At 40.6% G+C, this 19221-nt stretch overlaps 1 protein-coding gene across 22 annotated transcripts in view; it reads right to left on the minus strand.

The window, feature by feature from the left end:
- The window catches only part of Apbb2 (amyloid beta precursor protein binding family B member 2), a 406998-nt gene that overhangs the window by 108463 nt on the left and 279314 nt on the right, over positions 1-19221 (minus strand). Inside the window, exon 1 of one of the 22 annotated variants that reach the window (XM_048784393.1) lies at positions 9897-9915. The exons of the other annotated variants lie outside the window; for them this stretch is intronic. Within the exon in view, the coding sequence (XP_048640350.1) occupies positions 9897-9903 (7 nt within the window). The 5' untranslated portion in view covers positions 9904-9915. Of the gene's footprint in view, positions 1-9896; positions 9916-19221 lie in introns of those variants that run through there. 22 annotated transcript variants of the gene reach the window in all.

The following is a 19221-nucleotide window of genomic DNA, read 5'->3' on the forward strand; positions in this document are numbered from 1 at the left end:
TCTGAACTGAACATATACGGACATTTTTCTTGTTTTTATTCTCTAGACAACACAGCATAACAACTATCTACCTAGCATTTACATTATATTAGGCATTATGAGTCCAGAGATGATTTAAAGTATAAGGGAAGATACACATGGTTTATGATGTAAATACTATGCCATTTTATAAAAGGCACTTGAGTTTGGTATCTGTGAGGGGTCCTGCAAACAATCCCCTGCAGACACCAATAGACACAGTACAACAAGATAAACCAGAGTTCTGGGCTGGAGGCCAAGGGGTCTTGAGTGGGATTGTGAACCTTTCTTGTACTGACAGGTTCCACAAGGAAAGTAGGCACTATCCCTCCTGAGGCCTCTCAGGCCCCTCGCACTTTATCTTGTTTAATCTGCACAGTCTCGTGGTGTTTCCTACATATAGCTATGTATACATTTAGATAAGTGCTCTGGGCTTTATTAATGGCCCAATAGTTTTCAATTGGTAGAAAATCAGGGGAGGAAACTAGTCGAGCAGGCAGGTAGAATTCCTGGCCCTTCTAGAACTTTCCAATCACAAGAGCACCATTTTTCTCTGTTACATATTTGATTTGAAAATCAAATCAGTTGTTCTTCAAAATTTCTGCTTTTATAAAATGAACTTCAACACCATAGTTAGAGCAAGAGTCCTGTGGAGCTCAGACACTGGAATATCAAGAAGCTGCTTCTGCCCTAAAGTTGTTCCAAATATCATGAAGCAGCTTTAGACAGCTGTCCTGGGACAGTTACCACCAGGGAAAAGGCAGGAGGGAGGGTGTGCAGACCAACCAACCAGGCATATCTGAAACAACAGGTGGCTAGGGGAGAAAGCGTCAGTCGCTCTCAGTTCTCCTTACTGAGCGAAGCTGTGCTGAAGACGGTGCAAGAGGCTCAGCATGGAAAGGCAATGGTGCTGGACAGTCTCACTGCACTCCTGATTCTCAGCAGGCTGCGTAAACTGAGCGTCTGCCATGCACCTGTTGTTGACCGATCTGCTAAGGGATCTTAAGTCACAATGTGGTATTCTTAGTTTCCAGTGGGAATATCCTGGGAGACCTCCATATTAGAGAACATGTTTTCCCGCTTTGGGTGAATCTTTGTGCCACAGTAATCTTGAGAAGTTAGAACCAGTATCAGCACAAAGCACCCTGTGGGATCCCATCTCAGTTCCCCATCCGCAAAGTGGACCCACTTGTTTGCAACTTAGTGAACTCAGGCTAACTGTGGGGTTGCTCAAGGAAAGATTTATAAGATTATTGGTGAAATCTATAGAAAACCTCAGTAGTATTTAAAAAGCACCTGAATTTATAACACAATAGATATCCACCAGCTTGGTGTAAACTAAAAAAGTGCTATAATACCAATTATTGGTAGGCATGTAATACAACAGGAACTGGTATACATTCCCAGGAGAAGGGTAACTGGATATAATCACTTTGGGAAAAAGAATACTAAAGTTGATAGTATCTCTACTTTATGACCCAGCAATTCTACACCTAATGCACACCCTAGTGGACCCACTTGTTTGCAGTAGGTAACATATTCACAGCAGAAGCATTAAGACAAAGAAAACCTCAAAACATCCTAGACAGCCATTTAAGGCAGAATGAGTACATAAATTGCAACACAATGAAGGAATGAATGAATGAAATGAACGAAGTACAGCTGTACACTAGAATATGGATAAATTTCACAAACATACTACTAATGAAAATAAGGAAGCCAAAAGAGAATGCATTCATTAAATTTCCATTCAAATAAAGTTCAAGAACTAGATTACAATATTTAGGAATACAGACATAGATGGTAAAAGAAGTAGAAAACTATAAAGAAATACAAGGATATAGTTATCACACACACACACACACACACACACACAAATAAAAAAACAGGTTAATGGATACCTGAAAGTGTGGCTATGATTAGAGAAAGCATATCCAGGACTTCTGTAGTATAAGAAATGTTTTAAAGCTGGGTGCGCTAGTGCATGCCTGTAATCCCAGAGATTCAGGAGGCTGAGGCAGGAGGTTTGCCAGCCCAAGGCCAGCCTCAGCAACTTAGCGAGACCCTGTCTCAAAATAAAGGAACAAAAGGCTGAGGATGTAGCTCGGTGGTAGAACACCCCTGGATTCACTCTCTAGTACCAAAAAAACAGAAGTATTTTACCTCTTGACGTGGCAGGTGGTAATGTGGACACTCCCTCTATAATCATGTGTTAAACTGCATGTTTGTGTTTATGGCTATTTCTGAGTGTATATTGTTTTTCACAAATTAAAAAAATATGCTGGTAGAATCTTGAGACCCAAGGGTTCAAATGTTGTTTAAAAAGACCTGCACCAGAAGAGAAAGCTGGGCAAAGCAGAATATTTTTCAATATCTAGGAAGACAATCCAAGCAAAAAGAAGGGACTCATTCAAGACTCTTGGTGGCTCCAGTGAGTCTAGAAATGAGAGAAGAATCAGAAATAAGTCTAGTGATGGCACTATATGGCCTATAATGGGGACTGAAAATGGAATACCAGAGAGGACCTTCTTATCTTGGCTCAGCCATTCACTGCTTGAATGACCTTGGACAAGATACCCGACCTCTACAGGCTTCAGACCTTATCCATAAAATAAGGATAATAACAGCACCTGCTTCACTGGGTAGTGTATGAAGCACTCAGAACGAAGGTGGCAGGTAACAGGCTTAGTCACTACCTGAACACCCACTCTCCTTTATTACGGATTACAGGTCTCCAAAGCCAGCAATATATTGACATATGCAGCTTACTAAAGTCACAACAAGACTTTTTTCATATATCCAAAAGAAAATGCTTGCTACAGAATCTAAGAGGTTAAATGGTCACCATGGTTTGAAGAATGAGGCTAAAAGAAGATAATCTAATGATGATTCTTTCCATGGAGAAGAAGGTGTGAAGGCTCCCTGGCATGGCTAGATTTAGAGGCAGCTCTAGACTCTAACCCACCTGCCTTGCTGGGCTTCTACCTCCTCATGCACTGTTATGGTTTAGATGTGAGGTGTCCCCCAAAGCTCATGCATGACACGATGCAAGAAGGTTCAGAGGAGAAATGATTGGGTTATGAGAGTCTTAACCCAACCAGGGAATTAATCCCCTGATGGGATTAACTGGGTGGTACCTGAAGGTGGGTGGGTGTGGCTGGATGAGGTGGGTCCCTGGAGGTGAGCCTTTGGAGTACACATTTTGTATCTGGCCAGTGGAGTGTCTCTCTCTGTGCTTTCTGATCATCATATGAGCTGCTTTCCTCCTCCACACTCTTCCATGATGTTCTTCCTCACTTTGAACCTTGAGGAATGGAGCCAGCCTCCTATGGACTGAGACCTCTGAAACCGCGAGCCCTCAAATAAACTTTTCCTCCTTTACAATTTTTCTGATCGGGTCTTTTAGTCACTGCAGTGAAAAAGCTGACTAAAACATGCACCATTTGCGCTCTGGCCAGCTGTGCCTCTGCCACCACAAGACACCTTCTCTTTTTTCCAAATGCCTGTCTTCCTCTCTCAATGAATATCAAAGTGAAAAATATTTCATAATTTTAAAAATAAAGATGTATGTCCTCTGTTCTCCATCTTAAAGCAGATTTGCTAAATTCTTCCTAGGTTTCTCTCAAACACATTCCACCCCAAATGAATAAAGTTGCTTTGCAACTGTATATGATTTTTGAGTCCCCCCCAACCCCACCCTGCTATGGGGCTGGGGCTTTCATTAGAAAAAAGCTCTCCACCCATAAAGTAAAGTGCATCTTATATTTTTACAGTAAGGCTCTCACCAGTCCCAGCCAGAGGGCAAGACTGGATCCAGAGGGCTGCTATGGGTAATGTGGCTAGTAACAATGACAAGGACCCTGAGGCTGACCGGGTATGTATCATGCACCCTTTATTGCTTAGGGTTTATCTAATCATGGCTGCTCCATGAAAGAGGCACTATGGTCAACCTATTTCTGAGTGGAAAACAAACAGGTTTAAAGTCAAGGAGGTAAATTTTTACTTTTTCACAGGTGAAAAAAATCCAATATGGTCAGCATAAGGAATTCAGAAAAAGTGTGAAAATGAAATAAAGCAAAGCAATGCTGTAAGGCTGAGATTATAAGGCCAGCAGGCGACCTGACCGAGGTCAAGCAGCAATGAAGTGACGGCACCAAGCTTCACCTCAGGGGCCTGGACTTGGGCTCCAAACCACCCTGGGGTTCCAGGTGTGTTGTGGTGAGTACACTTCCAAAGCAGGCCTTTCCACATGGACGTCCTTTATGGGCCTCCCTCCCTGACTCTGCTCTAGGACAGCGTCCCCTGGGTCACAAGGCCTTCCGCTTAGAAGCCTGGAGATGGGATCCCACCCTCAGACACACTGCAGAGGCTGATCTCCATGTTCCTCCTCCTTCCCTCCAACGAGCTTTTGCACCAAGGGACTTTTCCCGCTTTTGGTTTCCCATCTCTTGTCACCACCATAAGTCACCGCAGGCACTTTCACATGCTGGCAGGGGATGGGTCAGTGGTGGAAGCTGAGAGCCACAGGTGTCCTTTCAAAATGGCTCTGTAGTCCTTCTTGTTTGTATTTTTTGTTCTTTTTTGAAGAAATAGGAAGCAGGGACTGGAAGGGAGTAAAAATAGCAAGGCCGAGAGCCCCACAAAGTCTCTCTTGTGCTGGGAGCCTCTTGGGCCAAAAGCAACACTTGGCGTGGGAACAAGGGGCCCATCTGTGAGCAGCCAGGACCCGCCTGCTCCAGCCACCTCAGGCGCCAGTGCTAAAGGCCTGGCTGCACCCTGGCTTCCTCGTAGGACCCACTAATCTTGGCAGGGGCTGGTGTGAGAAGCAAACCCACCTCTAATCACCTTCTCCCTGGGCTCTCTTTCAGAAACCCAGGATCAAATAAAGATGAATTAGCAACCAGCAGGAGCTGGAAAGTTCCTCTCCTGCTGAGGAGGGCAGAGGAAGGAGGAATGGGTGAGCCGGGTGTCTATATTTAGCAAGGTCTGTGCTGCAGAGCACAAAAGATTTCCTGCAGGTCCTCAGAATGCCATTCACTCCCTTCCTGGGCGTGAGTGTGTGCCCAGCTCCAGAGCACAGGGCACAGGGTGGGAAGAGGGAAGAAGATGGATGAATGCATCCAGCAAGTACTTCCTGTCCACCCTGGGTCAGGCTTTGTTTCAGAGCTGTGGGTGAGAGATGATGATGATGGACAGGGAGCTGCCCTAAGGGTGGAGAGCAGGGGTTCTCAAGCAACTAAGTCACCTGGCAGGCTGGGGTCACTCCCTGAGCTTTGGGTGTGACCAAAAAACCCATCTGCTAATGGTTTCCTAACACTGTACTTTTAAGAATCAAAGTGGAGACCTGGGGACACAGAAAAGTCAGTCAATATTCTCCAAACTCCACCTAACAACTGGCTACAGAATAAAACACATGAAATGTTCTTCAATCATTTATTTATCCACTTTTTCATTCTTTTGATAGTAAGGGCCTCCTGTCAACACCAAGTATTATCCAGAGGCTGGGAAAACAGCAATGACTAGAAGAGGTAAATTGGGTAACAGGCTCAACCAGGAGGGGACTAGGAGGGCTATCTAAAATAGTCCAGAGCCAGGCCTCCAGGTTTAGATGGTCAATTATAGATTTGCTGAGACTTCCAAGCAGCAAACAGAGACTACTTAGAATTTATCCTTTACCAAAGAGGCTGGGAGAAACTCGGACCACGGCAACGAGGGAATGAGCCCCCAAATGTGCAGAATCCATGAGCTCCCAGGATCCTCACCTGCTGGCCACCAGAGTGGATGAAAGTCCCACCAAACAGTCTCAAAGCCCATGTATTTCTTGCTATATTCAATTGCAAGACATAATTTATATCCTGTTAAGTGTATCATAGCCTTAAAAAAATTCCACTTTGTATTCAATTGAGCTTTCATGTGGTAGCATTATTTTAACAGTTGTAATAAACTCTATAACAAGTTTGGGGAGTGTTAATGCCCTAACACTTCTCTTCATATTTTCCTTTAAAAATTCAACATTAAGATTTGTGAGTGTCCTTGAAATAGGGAGTTATTTGTAGCTGAGGATTTTTCTGTTGAAACTGAGTAAATATTCCAAGAACTCAGAATTCAGATAGTCCTTAAATCTGGGTCTTTCAACACTAAACATATTATATGTTTTTATTAAGCATTTTGGCATAAGAACACCAGGAAATTCCCTAGTTTAGACTCACTGGAGACATGGTCTGTGCTTACTTGACCTAACTTTTCTCAGAGCCGTGTTAATGCCAGGAACAGGGACTGTGGTATCAGATCAACAGCATAGATTTGAATCTGGCTTAAATAAATGGCTTAATTTCTCATGGTCTGTCACAATGGCTCACTGTCACACAGTGAGCTCAGAGCTCATAGGTTTGATGGGGAACAAAGAACCCAGCACAAAGTTGGGCACATAGTAATCACTCAGTAAATGATGTTTATTATTATCAGTCAACAATTGCTTCATTCAAATATGTTTTTGGACAAAAGCATTCTGTAATATAAAACTTTTTTTGTGGGGGGATGTTGCGGATAGGATACAGGACCTGTGCACTGTAGGCACATTCTCTACCACTGAGCCACACTCTTGGCCCCTTAAACATTTTGAACTGGCATCTACCACAAAGCATTTCTTCCTTAAAACAAATGAGATGTCTGAGAATTTATAACAACTAAAGTGTTCAGTTAAAAACGTAATTTTTACTTAGCTCGAGAAAACTAGATAACACCAGCTACAAAGGATGAATCATGTGAGAACATACTTGTTTCTTTTGTATACAGCTAATCAGCTCTATACCTCTAATCAGTAGGTGACCGTTTTATGTCATGTAGTTGAGTCCTTAAAGCAGCAGAATGAGCATGCTTTATCCTGAAGACATTCCTCTTTTGAGATTGCTCTGACTCTATCTCACATTCTTGGAGAGAAGGTGAACAGAAAGTGATCTGATGCTGGGGGGAGACTGGAAGTGATGTCTTTCTATTCTCAGACTGTTAACAAAACTTTACTCACCAATACAGTCCAGGTAACTTCATGGACAAACTTAAAAATTAAAAAGTATGAAATGTAAACAGCTAAATGTACCTGAAAGGAAAAATTCCAAGTATCCACTCACCTATCCAAACATATATACATACATAAGAAAGGTTAAGTATGAGTTACCAAAAAAAAAATTTTTTTTTTCTTTTTTTTGTACCAGGGATTGAACCCAGCGGTGTTAACCACTGAGCCACATCCCCAGCCCTTTAAAAAAAATATTTTATCTAGAGACAAGGTCTCTCTGTGCTGCTCAGTACCTTGCTAAATTGCTGAGGCTGGCTGTGAACTCACAATCCTCCTGCCTCAGCCTCCTAAACCACTGGGATTACATGTGGCTTGTAGAACATTTTAATTTCATCAGAAAGTCTAATTCTAAATACCTACACATTCAACACATGTACGTTTTCTTACTAGTTATGAAAGGAGCTAGGTATAGTGGCGTACGCCTGAAATCCCAGCATCTCAGAAGGCTGAGGCAGGAGGATCATGAGCTCAAAGCCAGGCTCAGCAATTTAGTGGGGACCTGAGTAACTAAGAAAGCCTCTGTCTCTAAATTAAAAAAAAAAAAAAATATATATATATATATGATAGATAGATAAATAGATAGATATGGTTATAGATATAATATGGGCTGAGGATGTGGCTCAGTGGTTAAGCACCCCTGGGTTGAATCCATAGTACCCCAAACAAAAGACTGAAAGCAGCTGTTATGATTTTGAAATGATATGAAATATCACCTTTGAACACTATTTTCATTTGTAGTATGTACAATGTATAACATAGCATAAATACAACCACTACTAAGACTCCTCTGACTTCCCCTCCCCAAACAGAAACACTTAAAAATATATACTTAAGTGGTCCACGGTGACACACACCTGTAATCCCAGAGATTTGGGAGGCTGAGGCAGGAGGATCACAGCATCAAGGCTAAGCCCAGCAACTCAGTGAGGACCTAAGCAACTTATTGAGACCCTGTCTCAAAATAAAAATGAAAAAGGCTGGGGACTTAACTTGGTGGTGAAGCACCTCTGGGTTCAATCCCCAGTACCAAAACAAACACAACACCTTAAAATTGGAGTGAATACTCATATTTTACTGCTGAGAAGTGTTGGGAGAAAAAAAACTACATTGAAACTAACATCCATCCAAAATCCAAAAATCTAAGCATAAAAATGAAAGAATGAGTATAGCTGAGCATGGTCTTGAAATCAGTAATTTTTGGGTACCTTTTAGACGTAGAGATCACAACATATTTATATAAAAATCACCAGGCACATTGTATTACATTTTTTACCAGTTGCTGGCCTCTATCCCTCACCTACGATCTGGCAGTAACGTACCCTGTTCAAACCAGGCAGGTTGATTTAGGTTTGGCAGCAAGAGCAACAAATCAGGCATTCGATTCTTTGGTTTCAAGTTTAGATATTTTAGTATCTAACCCTAACCACAGCATTGAAGGAAGAGCTACCATTGTGTGGAAATTAGGCAAAGGTAACTGCCAACTTCATTCAGAGAACATGTCCAGTTCTCACCTTCTCCATCAACGCCATCTTGCAACTTCATTTTATTATTATTTCAGAGTGAGCAGCTGAAGAGGAGGCAGAAGAACCTTTGTTTGTCCTCCATACAATTAAACAGATGGAATTACTATGTGCACCACTCTTTTTCAAGGTCGACAGGTCTGAAGGTCTATTTAATGGAGTTAATTTCTTCTCCATTATTTCGGCAGGATTTCAATGTGTTTTTTCTCTTAGATTTGTGGTCCTCAGGCTGGTATACAAGGGCAGTGGTCCTAAGAAGGAAGCTACTCCAGGGGCTGCCAAAGTCATTATGATCCTAAACAGTGGCATGCCAGGACTTGACTTCCATCTATGTTTAGTAATACAATAAAAAATGGTTTTGAGAATCAAGAACTAGCACAGCAATTCCATGACAAGTTGGCCTTTTGTTGGCACTTTAAAAAAAAAAAAAAGCTAAAGAGGATATCTTTAAAATCAAAGTCTATGTGGGAATATTATACCCCTACACTCCCAAAGATTAAAATGCATATTTTATGCTTCTGATGCAAGAACTATGCATGTCCTTCTAGAGTGCTTGTAGCACTTTCAAAGTGATGTGACAAGACCAATCTCATTTGATTCCACAAAATTCTGCAAAAGAGATAGAGGACGTATTACCACCATTATATAGGTAAAGAAATTGATTTTGGCAATGTTAAATAATTTGATGAAGGTTAGAAAACTAGTCTGTTCTCCCGACTGTGGAAAAACCTCAGTGTATTTCTGTTAGGGAAGCATTCTACTTGCTAAGTACATTTTAAAGGTTAAATGCCTTTTGAAGAAATCAGCAGAACTGAAGTAAATTGTTCAGGGTGCCAGAGTGGTTAATGGATAAGCCTTAATATTTGATGTAAAACAGGACTTTAGACTACAGATGGGGAGGAGGAATACAGAGAAAAAGTGTTTTTCTGAGATTAAGTTTTAAAAACACATTTAAAATAATCAGAGTGAGAGCATTTCTGTTTCTGATACCTCTGAGCTATTTATTCTCCACCTAAATAAAAGAATCTGAAGCAGTTTATGTAAAAGACAGATATATTTCAACCAATAAAATGAGAGAATACAGCCATGGGGTGGAGAAAAAAATTTAATTTCTTGCTCAAAAAATTTACGAAGTCTTCGTTGTTTAATAAAAGAAGTTCATTAGAGAGCGAGCAAGCAAGCAAGCAAGAAACCTTCTCCTCAGCACCAAGTCTAAGAGGAGTTTAATAAGTGGGAAACAGTTCTGGAAGTAGAAAGACAGTAGCTAATAATGAAGGTTACACTTTGCATCCGGGTGATTTTATTTTCTAAATCTTATTCTAAATGGCAATCATGTTATGCAGAAGAAAACTACGTGTAAGCAATTATTTAAAACAACAAAGTTAACTGGGTAAACCATTCTGTACTTTTTCTTTTTTCCACAAGAAGCCTAGTGTTTGGAGTCTCATAAACAAGGTACCTGTACTGGACATTGCAAGGTGCTCACCCACATCTAATCTCTTCTTTTATAGTGATATAAACTTCTAATTGCACATATGGATACTCAGAATAAAGATGAAATGACTGGGGCTGGGGATATAGCTCAATTGGTAGAGTGCTTGCCTGGCATGCACAAGGGCCTGGGTTTGATCCCCAGCACCACAAAACAACAAGAACAAAGACGAATTTTCCCAGCCTCCTTTGCAGCTAGATGTGTCCAGGCAGGGAATATTCTAAGCTCAAGACTGTATAGAAATTTCCAAGCATTTGCCAAAAACAAAAACAAACAAACAAACAAACAAACAAACAAAAAAAACAATGTGGCAAGCACACATCTTCTTGCTGCCTGGGAAAAGAAATGTTCTTCTGGACCATGAGGACAAAGCTATAACCTAGGGATGGTGGAGTAGTAAGGCAGAGGGAATCTGGTTCCTGAGGTCTTTGCGGAACAGAGCCATTCATCAGTGGACTGCTACTGCCAGACTGCTATGTGAAAAGGAAATACATTCCTACTGTAATAAGTCACTGTTATTTTAGATTTTATATATGGATAGATGATCCTAACTATTCATCTAATAGCAAGAAACTGAAGTCCAGTCCAAGATCTAGAAAGAAACAGCTTCTAACTGATTCACTTTACAATCTCACATTCCAACCTAAACCTCTAGGCATCTAAATGATCATGCTGGGCTAAGAAGCCCAGGTTCCTGATTCCCAACTTGTCTAATTCTCTTTCTAAAATATCATACTGCTAAAACATAACTTCATCAGTTATGATTCATTCATTTTCCACCACCCACCAATCTAAACATCACAACCTCACTTCCAAACATTGTCAAACACAGCAGGTGCAGACACTATGTTGGGCCTAATTTTTCACAAACCTTAGTCTTCAGTATTTCACTAAACACAGGCAACATCTAATCATTCATTGGGTTGAAGGCTTTGAATTCTTTGATCTCTACCATCTTCTTCTCTCAGCCCCTACAATTTTAGATCAAAAGAGAGAAGCAAAGATTCTTCTGGGGAAAACCAATTAGCTGTCACACACCTGTGGAACAGCTTGGTTTTTCTTTTCCAGTAATGACAGAGTGGCATGCAGAGCTCTGAGTTTCTCAAAGACACTGAGGCCAGGCTCCGTGGCACAAACCTGTAATCCTAGTAACCAGGAAGGCTGAGGCTGGGGGATCACGTGTTCCAGGACAACTTGGGCAACTGAGTGAAATCCTGCCTCAAAAACAGAGAATGAAGAAGCTGGGGCTTTCTGTGAAAAAGAGGCAAAAGTATTTGTAGATTCCATCTGCCAGGGATGCAAGTGTAGAAAGTGTCATTTTTTTTTTTTACTCAAAATAGATTCCAGCATAATATAATATTAGGTAATAGAGCCAAAATTCCAGAGAAGAACAAGTAACTATGCTAACTAGTCTCAAAACTCTCCAACAATAAATCGGTGCTTCTTTCCTGCAAAGATTAGAATATGGAATGATTTGGTTTTTAACTTGTGAATACCCAAAAGCAAAAAGTTCCAAAAGGTCTCACATGGGTGCTATTAATCACAAATTAAGCAGATTTAAATTCCATAGAGCAAAGAGCAGATTCCCCCCCCCTCCCTCTTATTAAAATAAATGTAACCAACCAAGGTCCCACAACATGACACAGGTACACAATGTGGGTTTTCTGAATGTTAAGTGAATGTAGCTGGGAGTGGCCCCCTTTTTCATATTTTATTCTCAAAAATTATAGATGCTGCCTAAATAACACCGATGAATGAGAGCTATGGGAAGGAGAACAGAGAAGAAATAAAAGGAAGGAAATGGGAAAAGGAGCAGGAGAGGCATTTGTCACTAAGTAGTCTGCCTGCTAAATCTGAATCCTACTTTGCTGCCATCCAAAAAGGGTCCAGAATTGCTGTTTGCTATTTTTTATTCCCCCACAAATGCTCTAGTTAACCCACGAGGCTTTGAACTCCAGCCAATGTGCTAAAATTATCTTCCTACAAGAAAACTGCTCTTGAAGCATTAGCAATTTCTTATCTGCAGGTCTCCAGGAAGGATTCCAAATTTATTATACTATAGAAATAGTTGGAGATATTTTTTGTTTTGTTTTTCTCATCTCAAAATCTTAGCCTTTCACTTGTAAAAACTCCAATTTATAATAAGTTTTTGTCCTGGGTTTAGTTCTATTTCCTTCTTTCTAGATCTATGGGTAATTAATATCTCTCTGTAAAAGATGGTTTATTTGCTCTTGAACTCTGGTATGTTCTAAGTGCCTTCCCTAACATTCTCCCTTACTTTCTGCAGGAAAGAAATTACTATAAATTAAAGGCACTTGAGAGATGACTGCTCATCACACACAAATTATTAGGATCATTAGGTCTCAAAAGTGGGCACAGAGGAACATTCTTTGGAAGCAAATGAATCAGATGCTGTATCAAAGTCTTCCTTGTTGTACATAAAATAGGCAGACACCGGTGGAGACTGAGTATATGGCTGTGTGGGAACTCTGTCCTAGATAGCTGTTTGTGCTTCCTTCCTCAGAGGAACAAACTGTGCATCTTGCTGTGTTACAGATGTGCTTTGATGAATGAACTGAAAGCATTTTTACCCCTCCCTTTAGAAAATATTACAGTGGGAAGTCCCCAAACCATGCAGCCAGGAACAGAAAGGAACTGAGAGAAAGAAAACACGAAAAAAAATTTTTTTTGTTAATTCCCTTTGAAGAAACAAACTTTATAAACTGCTTTAAAAAGCAGGAGTACATTTTTGGAGGCCCAGATTTCACCATCACCCTGGGAAACCTTGACCTCTTTCATGGCCACTGGGTCTGTCTGAGAAACATATGTATGAGAATTAAATTGATAAACAACCCCTAAATAAGAGAGCTGCAACTTGATTCACCTGTCCATGAAAAGAATCTGATTCAACCATTTCAGTGCTGCATTTTTCACTGAAAAAAACTACATAAATTTATACTCATATATCTATAAATAAATCTTTTTCCCACTCCAAAACAGACAAATAATATAATCCTGTGAACCAGCAATATCAAGTATACACCACATTCATTATAGGACATGTATGAGGATGTTACATGCATGGTTATTTGTGCTCCTGGGGAAACTGAGGCAAGCTAGAAGCCAATCACTCTATAAGGGGAAAATAAATTGTCCTACAATCACACTGTGAAGTACCATGAAGCAGTTAAAACCGTGCATTGGATGTACACACAGTGTAGGGATAGGTTTGTAAAATGCAGTACATGGGGAAAAGTATCCCTTAAGTAAATTTAGCACCTCCCCCAAACAATAATGCACACTGTAAAGTATACGTTTGAGCAAAAAGATAAATGCATTAGAATGGTTGCCTATCTGTGGAGGGAATGGAGTGTGGGGAGGGGAAAGTGGGGAGTAAATAACTGCATAAAATAAGGGAGAGGTTTTGCAGGGACCAGTGATGAAAATCTTTCATGAGTCATGTTGTATGAATATGATGCACCTACAACCGAGGTCCAAAACAAACTCACCTTTTCACACACACATTTTCCATAACAATAAAATCATCAAAGATACAGACATCCTATAGGTAGCCACTGAAGTGACTCAGAGTTCTGAAAATCCTTAAATTCAACGATTGTGCTATTCAATATGGTAGCCATTAAATGCCCCATGGAGCTACTGATCACACAAAATGTGGCTCACTCAGACCAAGATGTGCTGCCCGAGTAAACCACACAATAGATTTGAAAACTCGGAATGACAAAGAGAATATAAAATATCAATTTTACAAGGATATGTTGAAATGATAATATTTTCCACATATAAGTTAAATAAAATACATAATAAAATTATTCTATTTTTTATTTATTTTAATATGGCTATTACAATATTTACTATATTATGTGACTCACATTTTATTTATGTATTTTGGCGGAGGTACCAGGGATTTAACTCAGGATGTTTAACCACTGAGCCCCATTCCCGGCCCTTTTTATTTTTAGACAGGGTCTCACTACATTGCTGAGGGCATCACTAAGTTGCTGAGACTGGCTTTGAACTTGGGATCCTCCTGCTTCTCCCTCCTGAGCCACTGGGATTACAGGCTTACACCATCACACTCGGCCTCACATTATATTTGGAGTGGACGGTGCTGTTCTAGAGGTTTTCCAAATGAGCTTGGGATTCCAGAAGGATCTTTTTAATAAAAATTTCTATTGAGCCTCAAATTGGAAGGGTCCTGAAAAACATACTGTGGTCCTTGGCTGGAGGGACATAAAAGTGGCTCGGGATCAAATATTAAAATCCTCGTGAGGAACTGACAACAATTTTGAAGTACTCACAGCCTTCCATGGGGCTCTCATTTCCAAACCTCTCTAGAATGCAGCTCTTTAGAAATACATATCCAGACCTTGAAAGGAGACTAAACAAAATGAAAATCTCTACTACAACTCATTCGGAAACTATGCCTTAAATTAGATAAACCTGATAATTTTTCAAGATAGATGCAATTAATATGAAATTTAAGTATCCAATACTGGGAAGTACTTTGAAAATCAGAATGACCTTGCTATTAACAACTCAAGAACTCAGAAATCCCCTCCCTGCCCTCGCCTGTTTTCTGTTACTTGTGGACTACTTTTCCCACACTCTGGTATGGACGGACCCTCCATCGCCTATTGAAGGCCTCTCTGCTCCTCTGGGACAAGATCCATGCATTGTCATCTTTGTGCTTCCTCCGCAGAGTACACGCTGGGCACACAGTGGATGGTCACCCAAGAGCCATCCGATTAACTGAAACTCATGTTTCTAGAAAGGTAGGCTGAGACATTTGGGGGGGAGTAGTCAGCAGCATGCTGTGCTTGATGCTCTCTTCAACACGGTGCCCCTCCTCCCTTTGCCATCTCACTCCCTTAAGCCCCTTTTGACCCGGGGTCCAACTAGACCCTCTCGGGTCTCACAACACACCATCCATTCCTGCTTCCCGAGCCTTTGCCTGTGTTGTTCCTCTGGGCTGAAATCTTCTTCTCTATGTGAAACTAAAAGCTGTTCACTTTTCAAGGGTCACTTCTTCTACAAAATTTTCCCAATCACCCATTTTAAAAATTAACCTGTTTCTCCTTGTGCTACCACCTCCCTTTAGAGATGAGTTTCTCAGGGTAATTTTCCACAGAGGATTACTGTTTCTACGTGAGATGCTCATCTCCCTCAGCTCTTAGACTCTGAAGTCGAGGACTGGGTGTGTCAGGTCCAAAACGAACAGCAGCGAGAAAGTCTAATGGAAACTGGAAAGCTATTTTTTTGCGGGGGCTCTACAGACCACATTCATGAATTTAGAATTTATTATACAGGCAACAAAATTATTATACAAAATGCTATCAAAAGTTTTAAACAGGAGAACCCACAGGTTTTGAGATTATTGTTGCTGACAACATAGAGAACAAATGAGATGGAGTTGAATGCATTTGTATTAAAATTACGTGTCATAATGTACATTCGAAAATTACATGTCAGTAATACAAGTGACAATATAGAGCCAAATTAAGATTTAATTATAAATTCAACATCCCTATTTAATTTAGCTATCAACTTAAATCGATGATTAAAAACCCAGTCACTGGCCATTTCAGAGTCCTTCCTCCCAGCGTGTAACTGTTGTCATGACAACATGACTTCATCTGTATCTCATGCTTAAAGGGAAAGAATGAGCATCAATCAGATTAAATAAAGAATACATGGACCAATTTTGAAATGTAAAGGGAACACGTTTCAACCCAAGGTTACCCAATATAATCCCTTTCAAATCCCCTTAAGTAGTAGAACTGGGATGGGCTTTTATAATCATTAAAATTGTGCTTAGCATCTACATTCTTTACACATAATAACACAGGCTTAAGTTCTACACACCAGCCCTGTAATTAGTCAAGGACTTTTCAAAACATTTCCTGCCCTTACACTGACATTATCTTAAAGCTGTGCAAGGCGGAGGTCACACATCCTTTTTCTGCCTCATCCCTTCTAAAGGATGTATTCTCATTAGGAACAAATTCCCTGATTCAAAGGAGATGAGATAAAGGAGTGGGATGGTGGCCCATCCTCCTACAGAAGTCAATTATCTGTCCCACCCTTCCAAATTATCTAAATGTTGGACAGCATTATAATGACTTTATAAAATTAATTTGAAGATTCTGGAAGAACCAGAATCTTTTTGTGGCTCTTATTTAGTCATTACTCTAAATAAGAGCCACAAATGGATGAAGTTTTGACTAAAAGTTTATAAACTGAATCAATTTCTTCATTTTACCCCATGCATTAGATTTTCATTTAACATGACCAACTGTCCACCCTCCATCTTTTTTTTTTTTTTTAACTAAAGGCATTTAAATTAACTGCAATGCTATCAGACTGAAAAGGCCTTGTGCATCCACAGTACTTCAGCAATGGTCTTGTCAGACTCAAGAGTAGTTCTCACTCCAGGGACACTTAAATGTATGAAAGTGTCTGGTGTTTCCACAATGACTAGGGCATCATGGTGGGCAGGAGCCCAGCTAAATGACCGGCTATGAGCAGACAGATTAGCTAGGGTAAGAAACCATCCTGGTTTTCTGAGATTCAGTCAATTTTAGCACTTAAAAGTTCCACATCCTGAGAAACCCCTCCATCCCAGGCAAATGGTCACCTCCAGTCCAGCACAAATAAGGAACTGACTCTTGCCAAACACCAGAGATTCCTTTCTCCTGGACAGTAAATATTCGTTTGCCCCTATGTCTTCTAAGAATTCTCTTTGGTTTCATAAATCACCAGTCCCTTTCTGGCTGTGCCATTTATTTACAGATCAGATCTCAAAGGGAAAGCAATTTTCCTCATATAAACTCATCATCTCAAAGTTCCCAGCTTGGGGGAACCCTGGAGCTAGTTTTTTTTTTTTTTTTTCCATAATCCCTATAGCCACACTCGAAACATCTGATTGTTCAGCATATTTCCACTGCCTGATAAACTCTCCTGCAAAACCTATGATGGGGGCCGTTGGTGCAAATCTTTCTTATGAGACTTAAACTCTGGGAGGAAGGAAAAATTTTATTCCTAAACTTCTCTCCACAATTTGAGAGACAGACCACTGATTTCTAAAACCTGCTTTCTCTTATCCTTGATTTCCTTAATTTTTTTACAAGTAACTTCCTCCATTGTTTTTAAGCTGAGAAGGCATTTTATACTACTGACAAACATAAAAATGAAATTCTCTACTTATTCAAATACAAGATGCAATAACTGGAATGAGCTCTCTGAGGAATACATTATACATCTTTATGCAGAAATACTGAAACCTTCTGTGAGACCAAGGTTAAGTAAGTCCCCATTCTCAGGCTATTAGAAACACAACTGCTCATGGAGTCTCCAATGGTTTTTTCCTAGAGGTGTTTTCCTTACATGGTCATCAAAGGAGCACTGGTTCCTCTTTGGCAATGGTATTTGGAGGCTCCAAAGATTTAATATCCTTATTTAATACTAGAAAACATTTTTAAGAGCAGAGAAAGAAATTCAGTCACCCAATTCTTTTGACATCTTAATCTGACAATAGGTGCAGAGAATTTGTTTTAATCATTAAAATTGGTAAAGGTACTCCCCTAACTTCCTGGTCTAGATTTGAACTATTGATTTAGAGGTAGGAGGGCCTCCATGTGTAATGAATCCTTTATTGTTCAGATCTGAGCATTAACTGCAATGCACATCCCTATGAGTCAGTTTATGAGAATAGTTATCAGATAAAACAAAAAGGCAATATTAAGATTCAGTCTCTAAACTGAATAAAAGTGCTTTCAACACAAAACAAATCTCCTCAAATAAAACTCTAGACTTGGATACGTTATAGATTATTTTGTCTTAATATGCTTGCTTTTGCAAAGGAGTAATCCAAACAATCCTTTAAAATGTGAAAATCCCTAATATATTTAGTTTGCCCAGTTTTACATGTTTTAAGTTACCAACTAACTTAGAAAACTCTTTAATAGTAAATATAAAGTACTCATTTGCTTATTAATACACTCGGGAACAGACCAGGGCAGGCATGCTAGGTACTATCAGTCCCTCCTGAAGCTTGCAGTCCCACAGAAAAGGGTGGTATCGAGCCAGTAGTGTCCAGTCACACTGAGTGTTCTGGGAGAAGTAGGTAGAGTTGCATGGGCATTGTAGCCTGGGCTAATACGGCGGCTGGTGCCCACTAGACTGTGAGATCTGTGAGGACAAGGACAGAGTGAATTTTGTTCATTGCTAATCCCCAGGGCATGTCTAAGGCCTGGCACTACAGCAGGTGCTTAAAAAGAATTTGTTAAATGAATTCCAAGGCCTTACATGTTGGACTCCAATAGAAACATCTGTAGGTAGCCTATAACCACAAGTATTTGTTGAGAGCCACAGGAAAACATATTTTGGAATAATACATGCCCCTTCTCCCAAATATGTAAGCTATTCTCCAATTCCCCTTCCGGATCTGCTCTCCTTTTCCATCCTGTCATGCATTCTGAGAGGCTAACCTATGTCCTGTGCCACTGAGCTCCCCGGGCAGGTTGGCCAATAAGAGGCTCAGCAGGCCATCGGACTGAAAGAATAAAGAGGAGGAAAGGGTGAGAGTAGATTCCAGAGCTTGCTCTCTGCCATGGCATGGATTGGCAGGGGCTAGAGTCAGGCCACCCTCTCCTACATCCACAGGTGCCAAGCTAGCTCTGCCTGAGCTCCAGGAACCTTCCTAGCTGTTGCCAATCCCGGAGGGCATCCCTACCCCCTGGAGGTTCTTCACCTTGCCCTCACTCCTGTGTCTTCTTTAAACTCTGCTCTTATCCCACTGATTGACCACCTACTTTTCGCTAGGGCTCTGACTCAGACAGAAATGTGCTATCTCTGTTCTTTTCCTAGGACTGTTGGGACAAATACCACCACAGAGTGGTTTAAAACAACAGCAATCTATTGTCCCACACTTCTAGAGGCCAGAAGTCCAAAATCATGCTCCCTTCAGAGCTTCTAGGGGCGTATCCTTCTTTGCCTCACCCAGCTTCTGATAACCTGGACATTTCCTGATTTGCACAGCCCAACTCCGATCTCTGCCCCCATCTTTACGTGGTCATCTTCCTCCCCAGCATTCC

This window comes from Marmota marmota, unplaced genomic scaffold (assembly GCF_001458135.2).
Source record: "Marmota marmota marmota unplaced genomic scaffold, marMar, whole genome shotgun sequence".
Lineage (NCBI taxonomy): Eukaryota > Metazoa > Chordata > Mammalia > Rodentia > Sciuridae > Marmota > Marmota marmota.